At 34.7% G+C, this 17,393-nt stretch overlaps 1 protein-coding gene across 1 annotated transcript; it reads right to left on the reverse strand.

The window, feature by feature from the left end:
- Positions 1 to 7,463: 7,463 nt before the first annotated feature.
- On the reverse strand, positions 7,464 to 9,409 carry LOC137736623 (uncharacterized). The gene is made up of 3 exons (XM_068475861.2): positions 9,247 to 9,409; positions 8,197 to 8,331; positions 7,464 to 7,791 (listed from the first exon to the last, which is right to left on the reverse strand). Exons 1-3 carry the CDS (start codon positions 9,379 to 9,381, stop codon positions 7,645 to 7,647), a joined length of 417 nt encoding a protein of 138 aa, XP_068331962.2. The 5' UTR covers positions 9,382 to 9,409; the 3' UTR covers positions 7,464 to 7,644.
- Positions 9,410 to 17,393: the final 7,984 nt, after the last annotated feature.

Consider the following 17,393-nt stretch of genomic DNA (forward strand, 5'->3'; position numbering starts at 1 on the left):
GTATTTTTGCCATTATATGCATTCAGGCTTAACTAGCATTGAATGCACAATATTCGTTACAAGATATCTTAGTTATCACCAGTTGTATATCTTTAATTACATAAAGAAAAATATAGATACATGAATATACAACCGGTTAGAGAGCAGAACCGGTTCACTCCATTCAGGTAAGACCATGCCCTAACAAGGACAGAATATCCTGTTAAACAGTCACCGTCCTGAAATCACCCCTTTTTTTCCGTCCAAAAACAGAGAGGACAGAATCTAGTAACACAGTCCAGATGACATTGGTGTCCTGAAATCTTTAGCCAAATGATTCATGATTTGACCAATTAAAATTCTGTAGGGTGGGTCCCAGAGTGAGCTGAGAATCTGTTTGCTTTGCATGTGTGGTGGTCGTGGTAGAAAAATGGGCGGAGCCTGGGAACTTTATGGTTCAGCTTTCATCATTCCCTAGTTGGTAATTAGCATGAAAGAATTGATTCCTAAATCTACACTCAGAGTACCTTTCCATAGATATTAGACTACCGTGCTGCTTTTCCATACACAGCACTTTCCGATATAAAAGACCTTTGCAGTACAAATTTTCTACATGTATCTAAATTCAAATAAATATAAATAAATAAAACAGTTTATAAATTTTTGATTCAGAATAAAAAACTGAAAGTCCCTACCTTCCGCCATCTAGGTCTTGCTAGGCACTAAACTGCTAGTCACTGCTATGATTAATTCTTTAAGCACTTAAAAAATAATAAATGGCACATAGATTTGTCTAGGCGTCCGTTTAGGTCGCGACTTTTACTTAGACAGCAAATATATAATTCAATTTTTCATTTTATTTATTCAATAAATTGTAAGAGAATTGTTAGATATTTGGATGAATAGTCATTATATGCTTGTTCACCGTGTTTGAATATGTTCTAGTACTTTATAATTTATATGTCATTTATGTATCCAAATACAAATGTGTTTTATTTTTAAGTATAAATAGACATTTATTTCTATGTTATATAATAAATTTAATTAAATTAAAAAATCCCACTACTTACCGTCCAATTAGTGCTTGATGCTTATTTTCATTAGAAATTAATGGGTAAATTACAAAAAACTACATCAACTATTGGATCATTAACAGTTGCATACCTCATCTTTAAAAAGTTTCAATGTCATACCTTATCTTTCGAATTTGTTGCAATGTCATACCTTCCGTCAGTTCCTCAGTTAAATGTTGACGTAGCTTATGACATGGCACTCTATTAAAAAATTAATAAAATAATATTAAAAACTTAAAAATAAATCATTTAATATTTTTTAAATATTAAAATAATAATTAATTAAAAAAAAAAAACCCTCACCCCGAAAGAAGAAGAAGAAGAAAAATAAAAAATCAAAATAAAAAACCCCAAGTTCGTCTTCCCCACCGCATTCTCCCCTCACCACCTGCAACCCAGAAAGAAAGAAGAAGAAGAAGAAGAAAAAAAAACCCAAGTTCATCTTCCCCCCACCCCTGCAACCCAGAAAGGAGGAAGAAGAAGAAGAAGAAGAAGAAGAAAAAAGCCTCAAGTTCGTCGTCTTCCACCCCTTCCCCACCCCATTCTCCCCTCACCCCATGCAACCCAGAAAGAAAGAAGAAGAAGAAGAAGAAAAAAACAAAAAACAAAAAACAAAAAAAACCCAAATTCGTCTTCTTCCCGTCTTCCGCCAATTCCACGGGTGGAGAAATTGGGCACGGAGAAAATGTGGGGAATGGGTGTGGATTTAAGGAGTGTGGCGTGTAGAGGAGGGAAGAGGGTGGGTGCGGGGGGAAGACGAACTGGGTTTTTTTTTGGGTTGCAGGAAGGGGGGACGAAACTGATGGTGTTTTTTTTAATTAATTATTATTTTAATATTTAAAAAATATTAAATGATTTTTGTTAAGTTTTTAATATTATTTTATTAATTTTTTAATAGAAAGTGTGCCACGTCACATGTCACGTCAACATTTAACTGAGGAACTGACAGTAAACTGACGGAAGGTATGACATTGCAACAAATTCGAAAGATAAGGTATGACATTGAAACTTTTTAAAGACGAGGTATGAAACTGTTAATGATCCAATAGTTGAGGTGGTTTTTTGTAATTTACCCAAATTAATATCATGAGTACCTAGGAATGTTTGTTAGGCCGGACTGCATTAGACGGACTAAATTTAGCTAGCGAATGGATTAGACTAGTAAAGTAAAACAGAAACCAAAGAACAGCTGAATTAAAATTTAACTAGCTGATGAAAAATGATCAAACAAATATAGAGATACAGAATGACAAGTGAAAGCATGATTGGTGAGGCGTCATCACATGGTGATTGGTGAGGCGTCATCACATGGTGATTGGTGAGGGGTCACAAGTCACATATTATCTTTCTAAAAAGTGATGCCACTGATTGAAATCGAGTGATTGATTGATTGTAATACTCTTAATGGTGAAGCAAGGACTAAGAAAAGCTCCTCAAAGCTTTATTTCATGTATGAATTGTCTGCTTAAACTTTACGGCCAGTTTTGTGTCTTGTGGATGGAGGCAGATTATTTTTTTATAGAGATAATAAGATAAAAAGTAATAGAAATATAAAATGTTGACTTGGTTTAACCGTGATCACACAAATATAAAGAGATGGAAAGAGTACCCAAATAGGAGGGCATACAATCTACCTCTCTTGTAGATAACATTATTGTTAGAGGTTGTATTATGCTTTTGTGGCCTGATAACAATTTTGTTGTTAGTGTTTAGTTTCGTATTTTATTTTGGAAATTTTTTAAAACAAAAGAAGATCTGGAACAATCCGATTGGTCGGCTGTAATAAGCGGCCTATAGCATGAAGGTAGAACCTTGAGACTAGAGGATCTAACTCGGGTGACCGGTCCGCTCTATTGGGCGACCAACCGGCTAGGCTTGAAAGCACGAAAGTGTGCTCTCGAATAAGAGTTGACCAGTCCGGTTAGACTCGTATGCAAAGTTTAAATTCTCACACATTTTTTAAAGGTGTAGTTGTGTCTATTTGCATTCAAGCTTTGATATACCGTATATAATATCAATTTAACTTTAGAAACATGTTGTAGAAGTTGGAATGTCAATTCAAATTGTAATGTCAACTCAAAGTGATGCCAAAGGTAACCATGGGCTAGTAGTTCAGTGGTAAATGACGGATTACGAGACTGCTTTAAAACTAAAAATTGAAGGTCTCGAGTTTAAAACTCGTTGCTGGTGTGGAAGCCAGACTTGTGGCCAGGGGAAGGTTGAAAAACTTGTGTGAGTCCCTTCTTTCCAATCTATAAATATAGTGCTGGCTCGCTATTCATATTATTTCTGCTTGACCGAATGTTTCGATCTGGTTCGATTCACGGTCGCATCTCAAATGGTTTCTCGTGGGCCGACGCAGTGAAGCAGTAACACTGGTGTTGGAGTGGAAAATTTTGGTTCCTCCAACAAGTAAACCTTGTAACCATGTTGAGAAGCCCACAACACCATCTTCGCTTGCCATCAATGAGGGAGGAAGGGACTACAAGAAAACCGACGCTCAATTCAGTGTTTGTTTAGAACGCTTATAAAATATAGAACGATCTTATACCTCTCATTTTTTTTTTCTGGTGGGATTATTAGCCTTTTATAAGCATTCAAGTCTTGGGCTCGAAGTCCCACTTTCCTTCTATTTCTCCATGTTCCACATTCCATATTCCATGAAGTATCTGATTATGCTCCTTCATTTTATCCCCACTCCTCATGTTTAGCATGCTAGTGGCTTGTTTAGTGGAGCAGCAATTTTTGGCTCCCACAATTGGAAAATCATTTTCCTCGTCATCGAAAATCAAATCTTGTTGAAATTATGAGGCACTTATAGAAATTAAAAAGATTAAGCCTACTGGACCCCATTAACAATGTGATTAATCAGTTCTTCGTAAAGTTTTTTTTTTTTTTTTTTTTTTAATTTTATTTTAAGCAAACGATATTATCTACATTAATGGGGAAGGGTGTGCTTAGCCTCACAATGGGCTAGCAATAATATGGTTCAAATTTGCTTTTGGCGAGAATCGAATCTAAGACATCTCACGTATAAGTGAAGATTGAAGTCAAATATATCTGATATCAAGATAGCCTCGCTGATCTCTACACGAAGTCATTGTCGAAGTCTACCTTCGCAAAACTTGTCTAAGGAGTTGGATTGCCTACACTATGTCATTTACATCGTTGGTAGTTCTAAGAGGGAGTTTTATCGAACTCAGGGGGAGTATTTTGTAGCATACTAACACACCCCGACCCAAAATGTCCATCTGGACTCCGAATCGAGCTATGATGGCCGACATCAGGCGAGTGATGAAGCCATAAGTGTAGTCATGTGGAAAATGTGAATAAATTTAGACCTAAAAGTGCCTAAATATAATAGTGCGCTGGTGAGCAGGAATGAACTCATTTCACACATGATGTTAGAGCATAAGTAAAGTAAAGTAAAGTAGGATGAAAATTATACCATTGAAGGTAACCACATATACCAAGATTTGCTAAGAATCCTCGTCGACACAAAAGCTCAGCACTAAAACCTGGAGGGGCGAAAATCAAGGGTGAGTGGGTCTAAAAATAAAGTTTTATAAAAACCTTTTGAAAACATTATAACTGCTCATCGTAAAACAAGTTTAGTTTCCAAAATATACATACTACATATAGTATGAAATACTAACTATAGCTTGCAATATCTCAAGACTTCAATACGTCACAAATTCGTAAATAAGCATATAACTTCTAGTAATCACAATATCTTGCAGAAATAAATAAATCACATCGAGTGTTCATCGACACATGTTGACACACGAGTTCATGTAGAGGTATTCTGACATGAACATGACTATGTGTAATAATGATTTACGCTCTAGTACTACAATTACTTGAAGACTGGCGCTATGTGCATCACATACAAATCCTAATTGCCTATAGCAATCTAGGAAAGGATTGGCACCTACAATGGATCCAAAGTGAGCGTACAGTGTGATGTGAACATACACGTGAAAGACTGGCCTTTGTTCAGGCGAGTACTAACAACGGTGCAGCAATGATGAGCAAATAATGTAAATAAAATCATACCGCGATAAATCAATAATTTATGTCAACATAATACCATTCAATAAATTTTAATTATGGCCATAATTAAAATCCCACAAAAGTACTCATACAGGTGCATTCCATAGGATTTAGGATAATTTTGTAAATTCCGTCGTTTCGCTAGTTTTTATAAGCATTAGATTAATCTGGGCATACATAAGAAATTCGTTTTCAAATATATAAATGGAAACTAATTAAATATATAATATTAAAAAGCAAAGACCCATTCACAGATATTTGCGAGGTTGCAGCTGTTCTAATTAGAAAAGTTGGAGTCATTGATAATAATCGCACCTAAGCATATCATTGGGGCCCGTTAGTAAAACTCAACTAAAATGACTAAATTTGGGAAAATAGAGTGCAAATTTGGAATTAGAGCGTCGAAACATGCTAAGAGGGTCCTCGAAAATTTTTGCACAAAGTCAACGAAAAGTCAACGATCAACTCTAAAAGTCAACCAAGCAGCCCCAGTGGTCAACTACTTTAAAACTTTGAAATTTCACTAAATGGATGTTATATACGAACTCGGGGAGTTGAAATTAGCCCATGAGGGTTTTCGAAAAAATTTCTAATCCGGGTCGCGGATCTGGGCTTCCTTTTTTTATTTTATTTTATTGTTTATGTACCGGGTCAAGTTTGACCCGTTTGAACTCGTGGGTCACCAGACCCAAGGAGAAGAAGACCAGAAGTCACCGACTTCGATCAACCACAAAACTTACTAAACCTAGCCTTCCAATATATCAAATCAAAGCTTAGAGAACAAGGAATCAGAATATACCTTCGGTTTCCTTGGCCATGGCCGGAGTTGGCTGGAAAACAGCTTGAAACCACCGGATATCCGCAAAAAAACTGGTGAATTCTCCCCCTCACCGTTTCTGTACCAAAAACCTTAGAAAACTTAGAATAACATACCAAAACACAATCCACTAAGTTTTAAGTTGTTTTCGAGACTCACCATCGTCGAAAAATTAACCCACCAAAACTAGGCTCAAGTGTATGGCGTGGATTCGATATTGGAGCTTCGTTTTTTATTTTTTGATTTAAATCGAGGAGGGGGACAAGGTGTGCAGGTTGGTGGTGTTGAGATCAAGTGGTGGTGGCGATCACAACCTCACGGTCGATAAATGTTGCATTAGGAACAACGGATCTGAGAGAGAGAGAGTGTGGGAGAGGGAGAATCGGGAGAGATGAGAACGAGAGAGGTTTCCAAAGAGCTAGAGGAAGACACGCGGCAAGAGAGAAGTGGAGAGTTGTGAGAAGTGGGCCCCGCGGCCAAAATAAATTATTAAAATATTAGAAATATCCTTCAAATAATATTATAATAATAACATAATAACAAAATATTATTAAAATAACAATGTAATAATTATGAAAAATATATAAAATATAAAATAGTAATTCTATACAAAAGTATTTTTCGAATTTGTAGTTCTGTAAAACGTCCGTCGTAGTTCCGATTTCAATTATACTTACGCCTACGCATTCGTGTTGTCGAGTATTTCGAGAATAAGATAAGATAGTAGCTCGTACGCATCACAAAATGACAGTCAACGAAAGTCAATATTCTCGCAACTAGGGTCATTTTCGTTAATTCACTCCTTTAAAAATTAATAAAATCGTAAAATCAAGGATAGGTTGTCACATATACTCACTTGACCTTAATGTAATCATTTTTTCCTTAGATCAAGAGCACTTTTCTTACTAGATTTTTGCTAACCTGACGAGGTTTTAATGAGGCCCCATATTGGGCTGGTTATACCTTGACATGTGCGTTTACCTCCGCTTGTTCACCTCAACAATCAACATTGCGTTAACTCACATTTTCTCCTTTGACTAGGGATTTGTCCATTGGGTTTACCGTAGCTAGGTTTTAGTAAGACTATACTTTTATATGCATCCCTACTTGTGAGACTGGTATATGCATTGCATGTGCTTGACGAAAAGACTTCATCAACTGCTTCCACATTTGCCTAAAGACCTAATACTAATACTTCTTTAGTTCTCCACATTCATGGGGGAGCATTACAAGTAGTATTATTATAGGAATGTGATTATGTAAACTAGAAATAGGAATCTTATAAGATCTAAAAGACCATTTTCAAGCATGATTGGTACTACTTGAGGACAAGTAAAGTCCATCTTGATTAGTATAAATAAAGGCACAAGACCAAGGAGAAATCAATCAAGCTAGATAGTTGAACCCCTTCTCCCATCTCTTTGTCATCTTTCTCTCCTCTCTCTCTAAATATTATTTTACTACAATTTGACGGTTGAGATGGTGATTGTATTAAATACATGTAGTATTGTAGCAAAATTCTTATTTTGATATGAAAATCATAACAATAAGAGGATCTTTTGGATTTGTGGTGTTTCAAGGAGAAAGTATAGAATTCATTTCCTTTGAAATATTAATTTTAGAATGCTATTATGTAAAGAAACTCGCATTAAATAATGGAATAGTTGTTAAGAACTGTAAATCAGATTTATTAGTTGTTGCTAATCTTCATACTTCTTTTTTTCACTTGCCCATTACTTTGTCTTTGATAATCTCCGTAGTATTCTTGGCCACTCCCCATGCGCTTGAGACGGTGCCCTTTGTTTTGTTGGTGAGAGTTTCCGCTGTTTCAGTTACCTTCTCTGTTGTCTCTTTGGCCATTTTGTTCATCTGATTTTCAAAACATACAAAAATTTGAGAAAAAATTGCTTCCTATAATCAAGTATCAACACATAAATTAACAAATCATGAAAAGATTAAACGAACAAATGAACAAATATACAAATAACAATATTGCTTTTAGACAAGGCCGGACAAAGGTAATCAGCTAGGCCTACACTTCGGCCTCATATACAAAAGGTTAGCTATTTGCTTGACACCTCCACACTGATTGAGATGTAAGAATTATTTTTTGTTTTAGTTTTTCTTTAACCATGTGAGACGCTCAATTCCCACAAGTAAATTTTACATTGAAAACTTTTTACAGTTAGAATCAATGATCCAATAATCTCTCATTGAAATCATTGTGGTTGTACTAATTTAAGCATGATTGTGTAAATGGATATCGATTCTTACGGATTTGGCAGTCGTTTCCACTGTGTCTCTCATGAACTCACATGTTTGTCTCACTTCTTTGGCTCCATCTTTGACCGCATCTGCTGCTTCTTTTGTCTTTGCACATGCATCTGCCTCGTCATCTTCCTTTTTCGACTGTGATTTACCAAAATTTGTTAAGCAGTAGCATCTACTACTATAAATAACTATAATTTTCAAGACATGCTATGCATGTTTTGGAAGTAAGAAAAACATGTTTTAGATATACATTATTTTATTTATTTAAGGTTAAAAGGATAATATTAACATTTTCATTCATGTTCCAACCAAAAATTAGTTTCACATCGTTGAGATCATACTAAACATGCCCTAAGCCCAAACACCATATCACCAATAAGTGGGTAACAAATCACAAGAAGTTCTTAGATTTAATTAGCGCAAAAATAAAATAAAATAATCATATTAATCTTTTAGGTGAAATGAGAAATATTTTGTTAGGTTTTTTTTTCCCCTAAAAAAGGGGACAATTGGCCACAAGCCACGGTTATCCAACATTTTTGGGGCTTGGAAAGGCTATGGAGGATTTTCACTATGCCCATGGCTACAGTCAAGCAGACTTACTAGCTAGGAGCATCGAACATGGGACCTCCCACATTTTTTTTGTTTATTGGGGAGCTGCAGTCTAAATGTTCTATTAGGTTAAGTTATTATGTCATGTAAAGCGTTTCATTCCCTTCCATCCTCTGATCTGTGGCTTGATTTTGCTAATAGAAACTACGCGTACTGCATGCCTAGCACACATTATTATAAAAACACTGACTAAATTGTTATAAAGATAATGACTGAATGGTACTGTATACCAATCTATAGGTAGTTAATGTGTTGTCGATATTTGATCAAATGTTAATTTCAATATTACAAATATAGATCAAACAACATGAATTAAGGCGAAATATCGATTAGGTATAACAAAACCGCGTGTTTCAAATTGATATCCAGTTCCAAACAGTCATTTATTTCGTTATAAATAGAACACATACATATGTACACATGCAAGGAATTAGAACTCACTTGCATAGGTCTTGTGGGAACAATGACAAAGCCTCTAGTGCTTAGGCTGGTTATAACGCCATTATTGGTTATCGTTTTGCCCAGGAGGTATGTGGAGAGCTTTGTAATGAGCTTCATGGATGACATCGTTTGCATTGTAAAATTATTTGGTTAGGCGTTCTCATGTAGATACATTTAAAAGTTTACTTTGTCTTGATCTGGATATTAGTTATATATTGCCACATTTGAAGTCCTAATGAACATGTTGTGTCACACAACGAGCATATTTCTCTATTTTGTGGTCCAATAATTGTCATTGTAAAAATGGACCTTCTATTCTAGACCCCTATGCAGATTTTTTAGGAGTATTGTGAGGAAATTACTTGAGGTGACTATTGCTCTCTATCTCTTGTTTGCATAAATATGATGCATATAAATTACATACTAGAGATATCATCTTCAAGTGCCAAGAGCGACTCTATCAAGAAGAGTCTTTTGAATAAAATTTAAATATACGGACAAAATTTTGCTTATTGAAAGAAGACAATCAAGTGATGGAATTAAATACGAACATTTCATGTTAGGATATCTAAATCGTAACATTAATTTAACTTTTTTCTTACAAGACAATATTATAATAAAAGAGCTCTAATATATGAGAGAGTGATTTGAACTACAGTGCAAGAGGTGAGCACACTACTCCTAACTAACTGTCCAACTCATGTAATGCACAATAATATTATGTTTAATTATCATAAAATAGAATCATTCTTTAGTACAAAGTCACATCCACTGTCTCTTATTTTCTTATTGTTGCTTATGGTTTAGTGATCATCTCATCGGTAAACTCAAACATGATCATAAGGTGTAGACTTTGATAGATAAGCTAAAATAAGAAGATGTCAGAGTAGAATATATCTTTCCATTGGACTAGAATATATATATATATATATATATATATATATATATATATATATATATATAACGCCTCCCTTAAAGTAGAATTAATATGGTCGTATCAAAGGAAAAGAAAAACTAAAATAAGAAGATGTTTGTTACTTTCTAAAGTTTTTGTTACTTTTTATTCAAAGGAAGTTTATTTACAACAACAAAAATTGTATAAGATGCTTTTTTTATGAAGATCAAATCTAGTGTACTTATTTTGTGTGTGGCCTTTCTGTGGTTTCTATCATTGATTGACACGTGTATGTTAAGTTTATGACAATAAAATTAAGGAGCTTAAACTTATTAACAAATGTCAATCAATGATAGAAGTTATAGAGAAAGACCACACACAAAATGAATGCAGAAAATTTTAACTTATTTCCCCGTCCCTTCCAATCGCTCAATACACAAGGCAACTATTATGTTTCACAACAACAAAATTGATAAAGTGGTGGATAGGATTTTCCTCCCTTAAAATCAACTCTCGTGCAAAAGGCATTGCAATCAAGAAAATCTTCACATTTTTCCTGACACTATATTTCGGCGCTTACTTAAAAACAATTGAATTGTAATAATTAACAAGAATTTAATTTGGTGCTTAATTAAGAGAAGAAATTTGCAGGAAACTAAAGGTCAAACATATTGACTACGTGCATACGAAGTAAAAAAATAAGATGGCTATGGCTACTGCAATGATTAAGTTCTTTGTAATGAGGGAGAGATAACCACGAGCCATTTCTATTTACTTTCAATTTCAAATTTATAAAATGCTACATCCATAGCTCTGATCTGGTGATGGTATTTACAATATTAGGGGTATATCTTAATCATGAAACATAATATTATGTTCATGCACACAATTATGCTTAATATTTTTGTATCCTCCAATTATACTAAGATTTTAATGTCAAAAGTTTCAAAACCTTAGGTGCATCAAATCTCATCAATTTCCTTTCCATCCACAGTTTCAAAGTCAACCATGCAATTACTAAATTATAACCTTCTGGTCAGTAGATATACAAATAAACAATTACCACAACATTTTAGTGGTAGCATCTTAACTTATAACTAATGTCTAAGATTTAATTAACTTAAATAAGAAGTTTGATACCTAATTTTCATCGCTAAACACGTGAACATAATCATAAAATGAGACAACTCTGTATGTTGTTGGAAAGAAAGCATTTGGACTCACAACACAAGTGCAGAGGTTTGCAGAGAAGCAAAAGTAAACTAGAAAACTATGAACTGAGAAAGAAACGAATAGAAGAGGGAGAATGAAATGAAAGATTGTATATTGCTCAAGTGATTACAATGAATGATTTACACATGTTATATAGGCCTAGAGAACCTATCTTGCACTGTAAGAAAACAATTTTATCCATTCTAACAACTTTAACTAATTGTTACAATAGTTCTTAACTAACTACCACATCAGTAATAACTAATTGCTACGTCAACAATCTCTTAACCAGCTTGTCTTGGTCAATATTCCCCCTCAATCGCAGCTTGGGTTCCTAAGCTTAAGATTGTAGCAATGTTTAACAAACAAAGGTCCATGAAGTCTTTTAGTTAATATGTTAGCTAACCGATCTTAAGTGGGAATATAGTTGACCTCTAAATCACCTTGTTGAACTCTCTCTCGAACAAAGTGATAATTCGTATCAAGGTTTTTAATTCAAGAATGAAAAACTGGATTAGCACTTAAGGCTATTGCGGGCATGTTATCACAATGAATAACTAGAGGAGTAGGAAGAAACAACTCCAAATCCTTAAATACATTTCTTATCTAGTCAACATCTGTTGTCGTATGAGTCAATGCCTTATACTCAACCTTTGTAGAACTACGAGAGACATGGTTTTGCTTCTTCCATTGCCATGAAATGGTGTTGTTACCTAGAAACACAATGTATCCAGTTACAAACCTCCTTGTGTTTAGGTCTGCAACCCAATCCGAGTCTAAAAAACTATTTAGAGTTGGTTATGCCAGTGCAGAATAGACAATGTCATACTGTAATGTCCCTTAAAGATGTCTAAGGATTCTTTTTACTGCCCTAAATGAATATCAGTTGGTGAAGTCATAAACTGGCATACAAGTTAACCGTAAAGGCAATGTTTAGCCTAGTGAAGGTTAAATAATGCAAAGAACCAACTATGCTTCTATAGAATGTGGGATCACTCAAAGGTATTCCTTCTATTATAAGTAAAGAGTCGTGAGTTTGCAAGGGGTAGTAGCAGGTTTACAAGACTCTATGCCTACCTTATGCATGAGATCCTTAATGTACTTTGATTGGTTCACAAAGATATCTCTATTTGACTGATACTTGATTTGAAGTCCCAAGAAATAAGTGAGCTTGCCAAGATTTTTTATGCCAAATACCTCAGATAATTCCTTAATAACCTGATGTATTTTTGTAGAATTTGAGTCTGTCAAGATGATATCATCTACATATAATAGTAGTATGATAATATCAATGTCATAATTCTTCGTAAACAAGCTTGTATCAGACAAGGAAGTTTGAAATCCCATAGCACAAACATAGCTTGTAAACTTCGAACTCCAGGCCCTTGGTGTCTGTTTAAGTCTCTAAAGTGACTTAATGAGTTTGTAGACGTGATTAGGACATGTTGGATCAACAAAAACCCATGGCTGCTTTATGTAAGCCTCTTCCTGCAAGACTCCATGTAGAAAGACATTCTTAATATCCAATTGCTTCAACTCCCAATGATTAATTGTAGCTACAACAAGGATAATTCTCACTGTTGTATGCCTTATCATTGGACTAAATGTCTCAAAGTAATCCACTCCATGTTCCTAAGAAAACCCTTGAGCTACTAACCTTGCTTTGTGCCTTGAAATGCTACTATCTGGATTCTTCTTCACCTTATATACCCATTTACTTCAAACAACAGACATATCACTAGGTTTTGGAACCAAAATCCAAGTGCCTTGTGCTCTAAGGGAATCATATTCCTTTTACATAGCATTTTGCCATTGTGACATTCCTGCAGCTTTTCTAAAACTATATGGTTCTTTAGCATCAGTGGTCTCAATAACATATGAAAAACCTCCAAAAAATAGCCCATAATCATCAATCTCTAATGATAGTAATTTAGGAAATCTTGCTAGGAATGCTGCATAATTCTTCTTTTCAATTGCTCCACTTTTCAATCTTGTAATCATTGTATGCTGAGAAAGTGAATCTTGCATAGGTACGTTAATCTTAGAATGTAAATGTGTTTGTGGTGATAGAGGAAGAATCACCTCTATTTATGAATTGTGGTGGACAGGCATCAAAAGTGATATGTTTGTTGTGAATTGGAGTGATGATGATGGGGGTTTGACGTTGAAGATGAATTCTGTATCTGATATTGAACTTATCTTTGAGTGATGCTGAGTTGCAACACTTGATATTGCTTCTAAGTAACTCCACAGAAGAAGTAACAATAGGAATCGGTAATTGTATAACAATTGGAACCTGCCTTGTATTTTGTAATACTGAGGATACTTTTGATTCTTGAATACCAGAGTTCATGTATGCAAAAATTTCTTCATCATATATAATATGTCTAGACAATATCAGTCTTTTATTCTGTAAATCATAACAAATTGCTCATTTGTACCCTAATGCATAACCAAGAAATATGCATTGAGAAGATCTTGAATGCAATTTATTCACATTGTATAGCCTTGAAAAATGATGTATATCAATCACAAAAGCTTTAAAGTTATACACCTCAAGAACTTTTCGTAAAACTAACTGATATGGAGATTTAAACTCAAATTCTTGCATGACATTCTATTTATTAACAAGGCAACATGAGAACATGCATGATACCAAACATTTAAGGTAAATTGGCTTCTGTCATCAATGCGATTGCAGTTTCCACTATACGTCTATGTTTCCTTTCAGCAATGCCATTTTGTTGGGAAGTATAGGGACAAGATTTCATATGTACAATTCCTTTATTTGCCAAAAAGATAGGAAAAGCATTTGATTTATTCAACATTGGAAATATCCACACAAATCTTAAATATTCATCAACAAATCTTATGTAAAACCTATACCATTCTATAGATTGTTTTGGAGTTGGTCCTCATACGTCAGAGTGTATCTTTTCAAACAAAGAACCAGTACTACTTTGTCTAATATGAAAAGACTGCCTACTCATTTTCCCTTCAATACATGAAGAACAAATAGACTGACAAGAATCTTTACTAACTAAGATGTTGGAATCCTTTAACATTGTAACTAGCACCTCCTCAGATGGATGTCCCAGACTTTGATGCCAAACATCAGTCTTTATTTTCTTCCCCAAGAATGCAGTACACCTACTCAGCTTTGAAGCAAAAGAATTTGCAAACACATTCAATGGAATGTTGAACAACTCTCCACCATCACTCATTCCTTGATACAAAATCACCCTTGATGCTTTGTCCTGTATAAAGAAATCCACATCATTATAGATAAACCAACAATCATTGTCCTTACATAATTTCTTGAAAAATAGTAAATTTCTAGTAATTTAAGTTACATAGAAAATATTATTCAAAATCAAGGCATTATGAAGTGTAACAAGAGTAGTATAACCGATATGTTTTACTTTCAGAACTTCACCATTGCCAACAATTATTTTCTCATCTCCATTGTAAGGATTAACATTGGATAGAGCATTAAGATTGACAGTCATATGATGTGCGGCCCTTGTGTCCACTATCCATGCTTCACCATTGGAGAATTCATGAACTGGAACATTCTGTGACTCAATATGAGCATGTGCAATCATTGTAGTGAGAGAGCTTGGTGGTGGATTACCTTGATATGATAAATTGTTTCTATGATAACACTCAAGTGTTATGTGACCTCTTTTTCCACATATCTGACAAACAACAACGCCTGCTATAGGAATAGAACCATTATCTGTCATGTGAAAACAATTGGGTGTAGTGTGTCTTCTTCTTGAACAAATATGACATTCTGGTGAAACTGCAGAATTGTAGTTTGTATTCTCATTCCAATTATTTTCCTTATGAGAACCATTTCTAGAGAACTACTGAGTATTATTACCTGAGAAGCTATTGTCATAAGAAGTTTGAGAACTTTTTCCATTACCAGAGAAATTACCATTACTTCCATTGCTTGTCTTATTTCCAAAATTACCAGAAAAGGATCTTGAGTTATTATAATTTCCCCCATTGTAATTGCCTCTGTGTTGTGATTGAAAAGATCTATTTCTATTCTCCATATAACCTGAACCACCTTGAAATCTAGTAAGATCCCCTTCATAGCCTCCTTGATTTCTTTGTGAATTTGAGCTCTCTCCATGCTCATACCCTTGATATCCTCCTTGAAATCTTTGGGAATTAGACCCTTCTCCATTAACATATACTGCTGCCATTGAGGTATTAAGAGATGTCAATCTTGATTCAATGCTTGCTTCAACTCCAAGAAGTTGAGCCTTGAAATCTTTTAAAGACATAGATGAGTCTTTTGCAAGAATAACAATGTGAATCACCTCAAACTCAGTAGGTAAACCAGATAAGGTAACAATAATGAAATCATTATCTGTAACTTTTTCACCAGCAGATACAAGTTGATCTTTTATGCCATTAAGTCTTAAAAGAAATTTATCCACTGATTCCCCACCTTTCTGTGTAGTATAGAATTCTGTTTTCAACTGATTAATCCTTACCCTAAATACTGAAGCAAATATGTCTTGTAAGCAACTCCAGGCCTCTTAAGATGTTTTGCAACCAACCATAAGATCTATGGCATCATCTGACAAAGTAGCTGTAAGAAGACTAAGGAAGGCCAAATCTTTCTTCACCCAATCTTTATAAACACCAGTGTCTGTATTGATAACAAACTTAGGAAGACAATGAGATTCACCAATGAAGAAATCAAAAAGATCATAGCCCCTAAGCACTGATTGAAATTGGTAACTCTACTTGACAAAATTATCTTTCTGTAAGCATTCCTAGCAAACCCTTTATTCTAACAAAAGATTCGGCCATTGTATTAATATCCCAGATGCAAAATTTGATCAAGAAACTACTTATCCCAATGAACAATCTTGTGAAATCAAGAATAGTTTATCCCACCGAAAGATTAATAAATCACTGATTGGCTATCAGTCTTTCTAACAAGAAAATCAAATTACTTAATGGTAATCGGCCTATCTGAGTATACTATCAAATTTCTTCAACGAAGGAATGGCTATCGTCCTTAAAACCATCACAAACCATGGTTATCAGCCTCAAACTTTGACATATTACTACCCATTTCCTTACAGACACATTCAATCAAACAGTTTATGTGCACTTATGGAAAGTTAAGATCAAGAACCTGAAGCAACAACAAATCTTGCCCAAACTAAGAAAAACCAGCAATTATCATACCATCAGCAAGCAATTACATAGCGAAATTGGCATCGAGGATCGATCGGCTTAGATACCATCATAACATAAGTGCAGAGGTTTGTAGAGAAGCAAAAGTAAACCAGAAAACTATGAATTGAGAAAGAAATGAAGAGAGAGAATGAAATGAAAGATTATATATTGCTCAAGTGATTATAATGAATGATTTACACTTGTTGTATAGGCCTAGAGAACCTATCTTGCACTGGAAGAAAATAGTTTTATCCATTCTAACAACTTTTAACAATTCTAACTAACTGTTGCAACAGTTCTTAACTAACTGTCACATCAGTATTAACTAATTGCCAGGTCAGCAATCTCTCAACCAGCTTGTCTTGCTCAATATGGACCTTGTATAGTTTCATATATTCCAAAGCATCCTAGTATACCAGCTCAGAGAAAAGGAATTCATGTAGGAGCACACGAGTCACAAAACACAAACAGATTTGGTAGTACATAACAAGAATGCCATGATATTAACTCACTTCCTTAAATTTTCTCTTCTTTTCATTCCACCTAACTATCCATTCTTCTTATCTGAAAATTTCAAGCCCTCATTCAATTTTTTTTTTTTTCCTTTTTCTTTCTCGGGACAATTAACGATCTAAGAGGTCTAAACTCTTCCCCCAATTCATCATTTACTACAAACCCTAACCTTTCATTATTACCTTCAACCGCCTCCTACCTGCACACCTTTTCAGCACTCGGCGGACTGCCCTATTTAAACCATGCACAACCCATTCAGGGTTTCGTTCACAGAAAGCAAAACCACCAAGAGAGAGAGAGAGAGTTACAAAAGATAGAG

This window comes from Pyrus communis, chromosome 13, assembly GCF_041283825.1.
Source record: "Pyrus communis isolate YQ-2024b chromosome 13, ASM4128382v1, whole genome shotgun sequence".
NCBI classification, from domain to species: Eukaryota; Viridiplantae; Streptophyta; class Magnoliopsida; order Rosales; family Rosaceae; genus Pyrus; species Pyrus communis.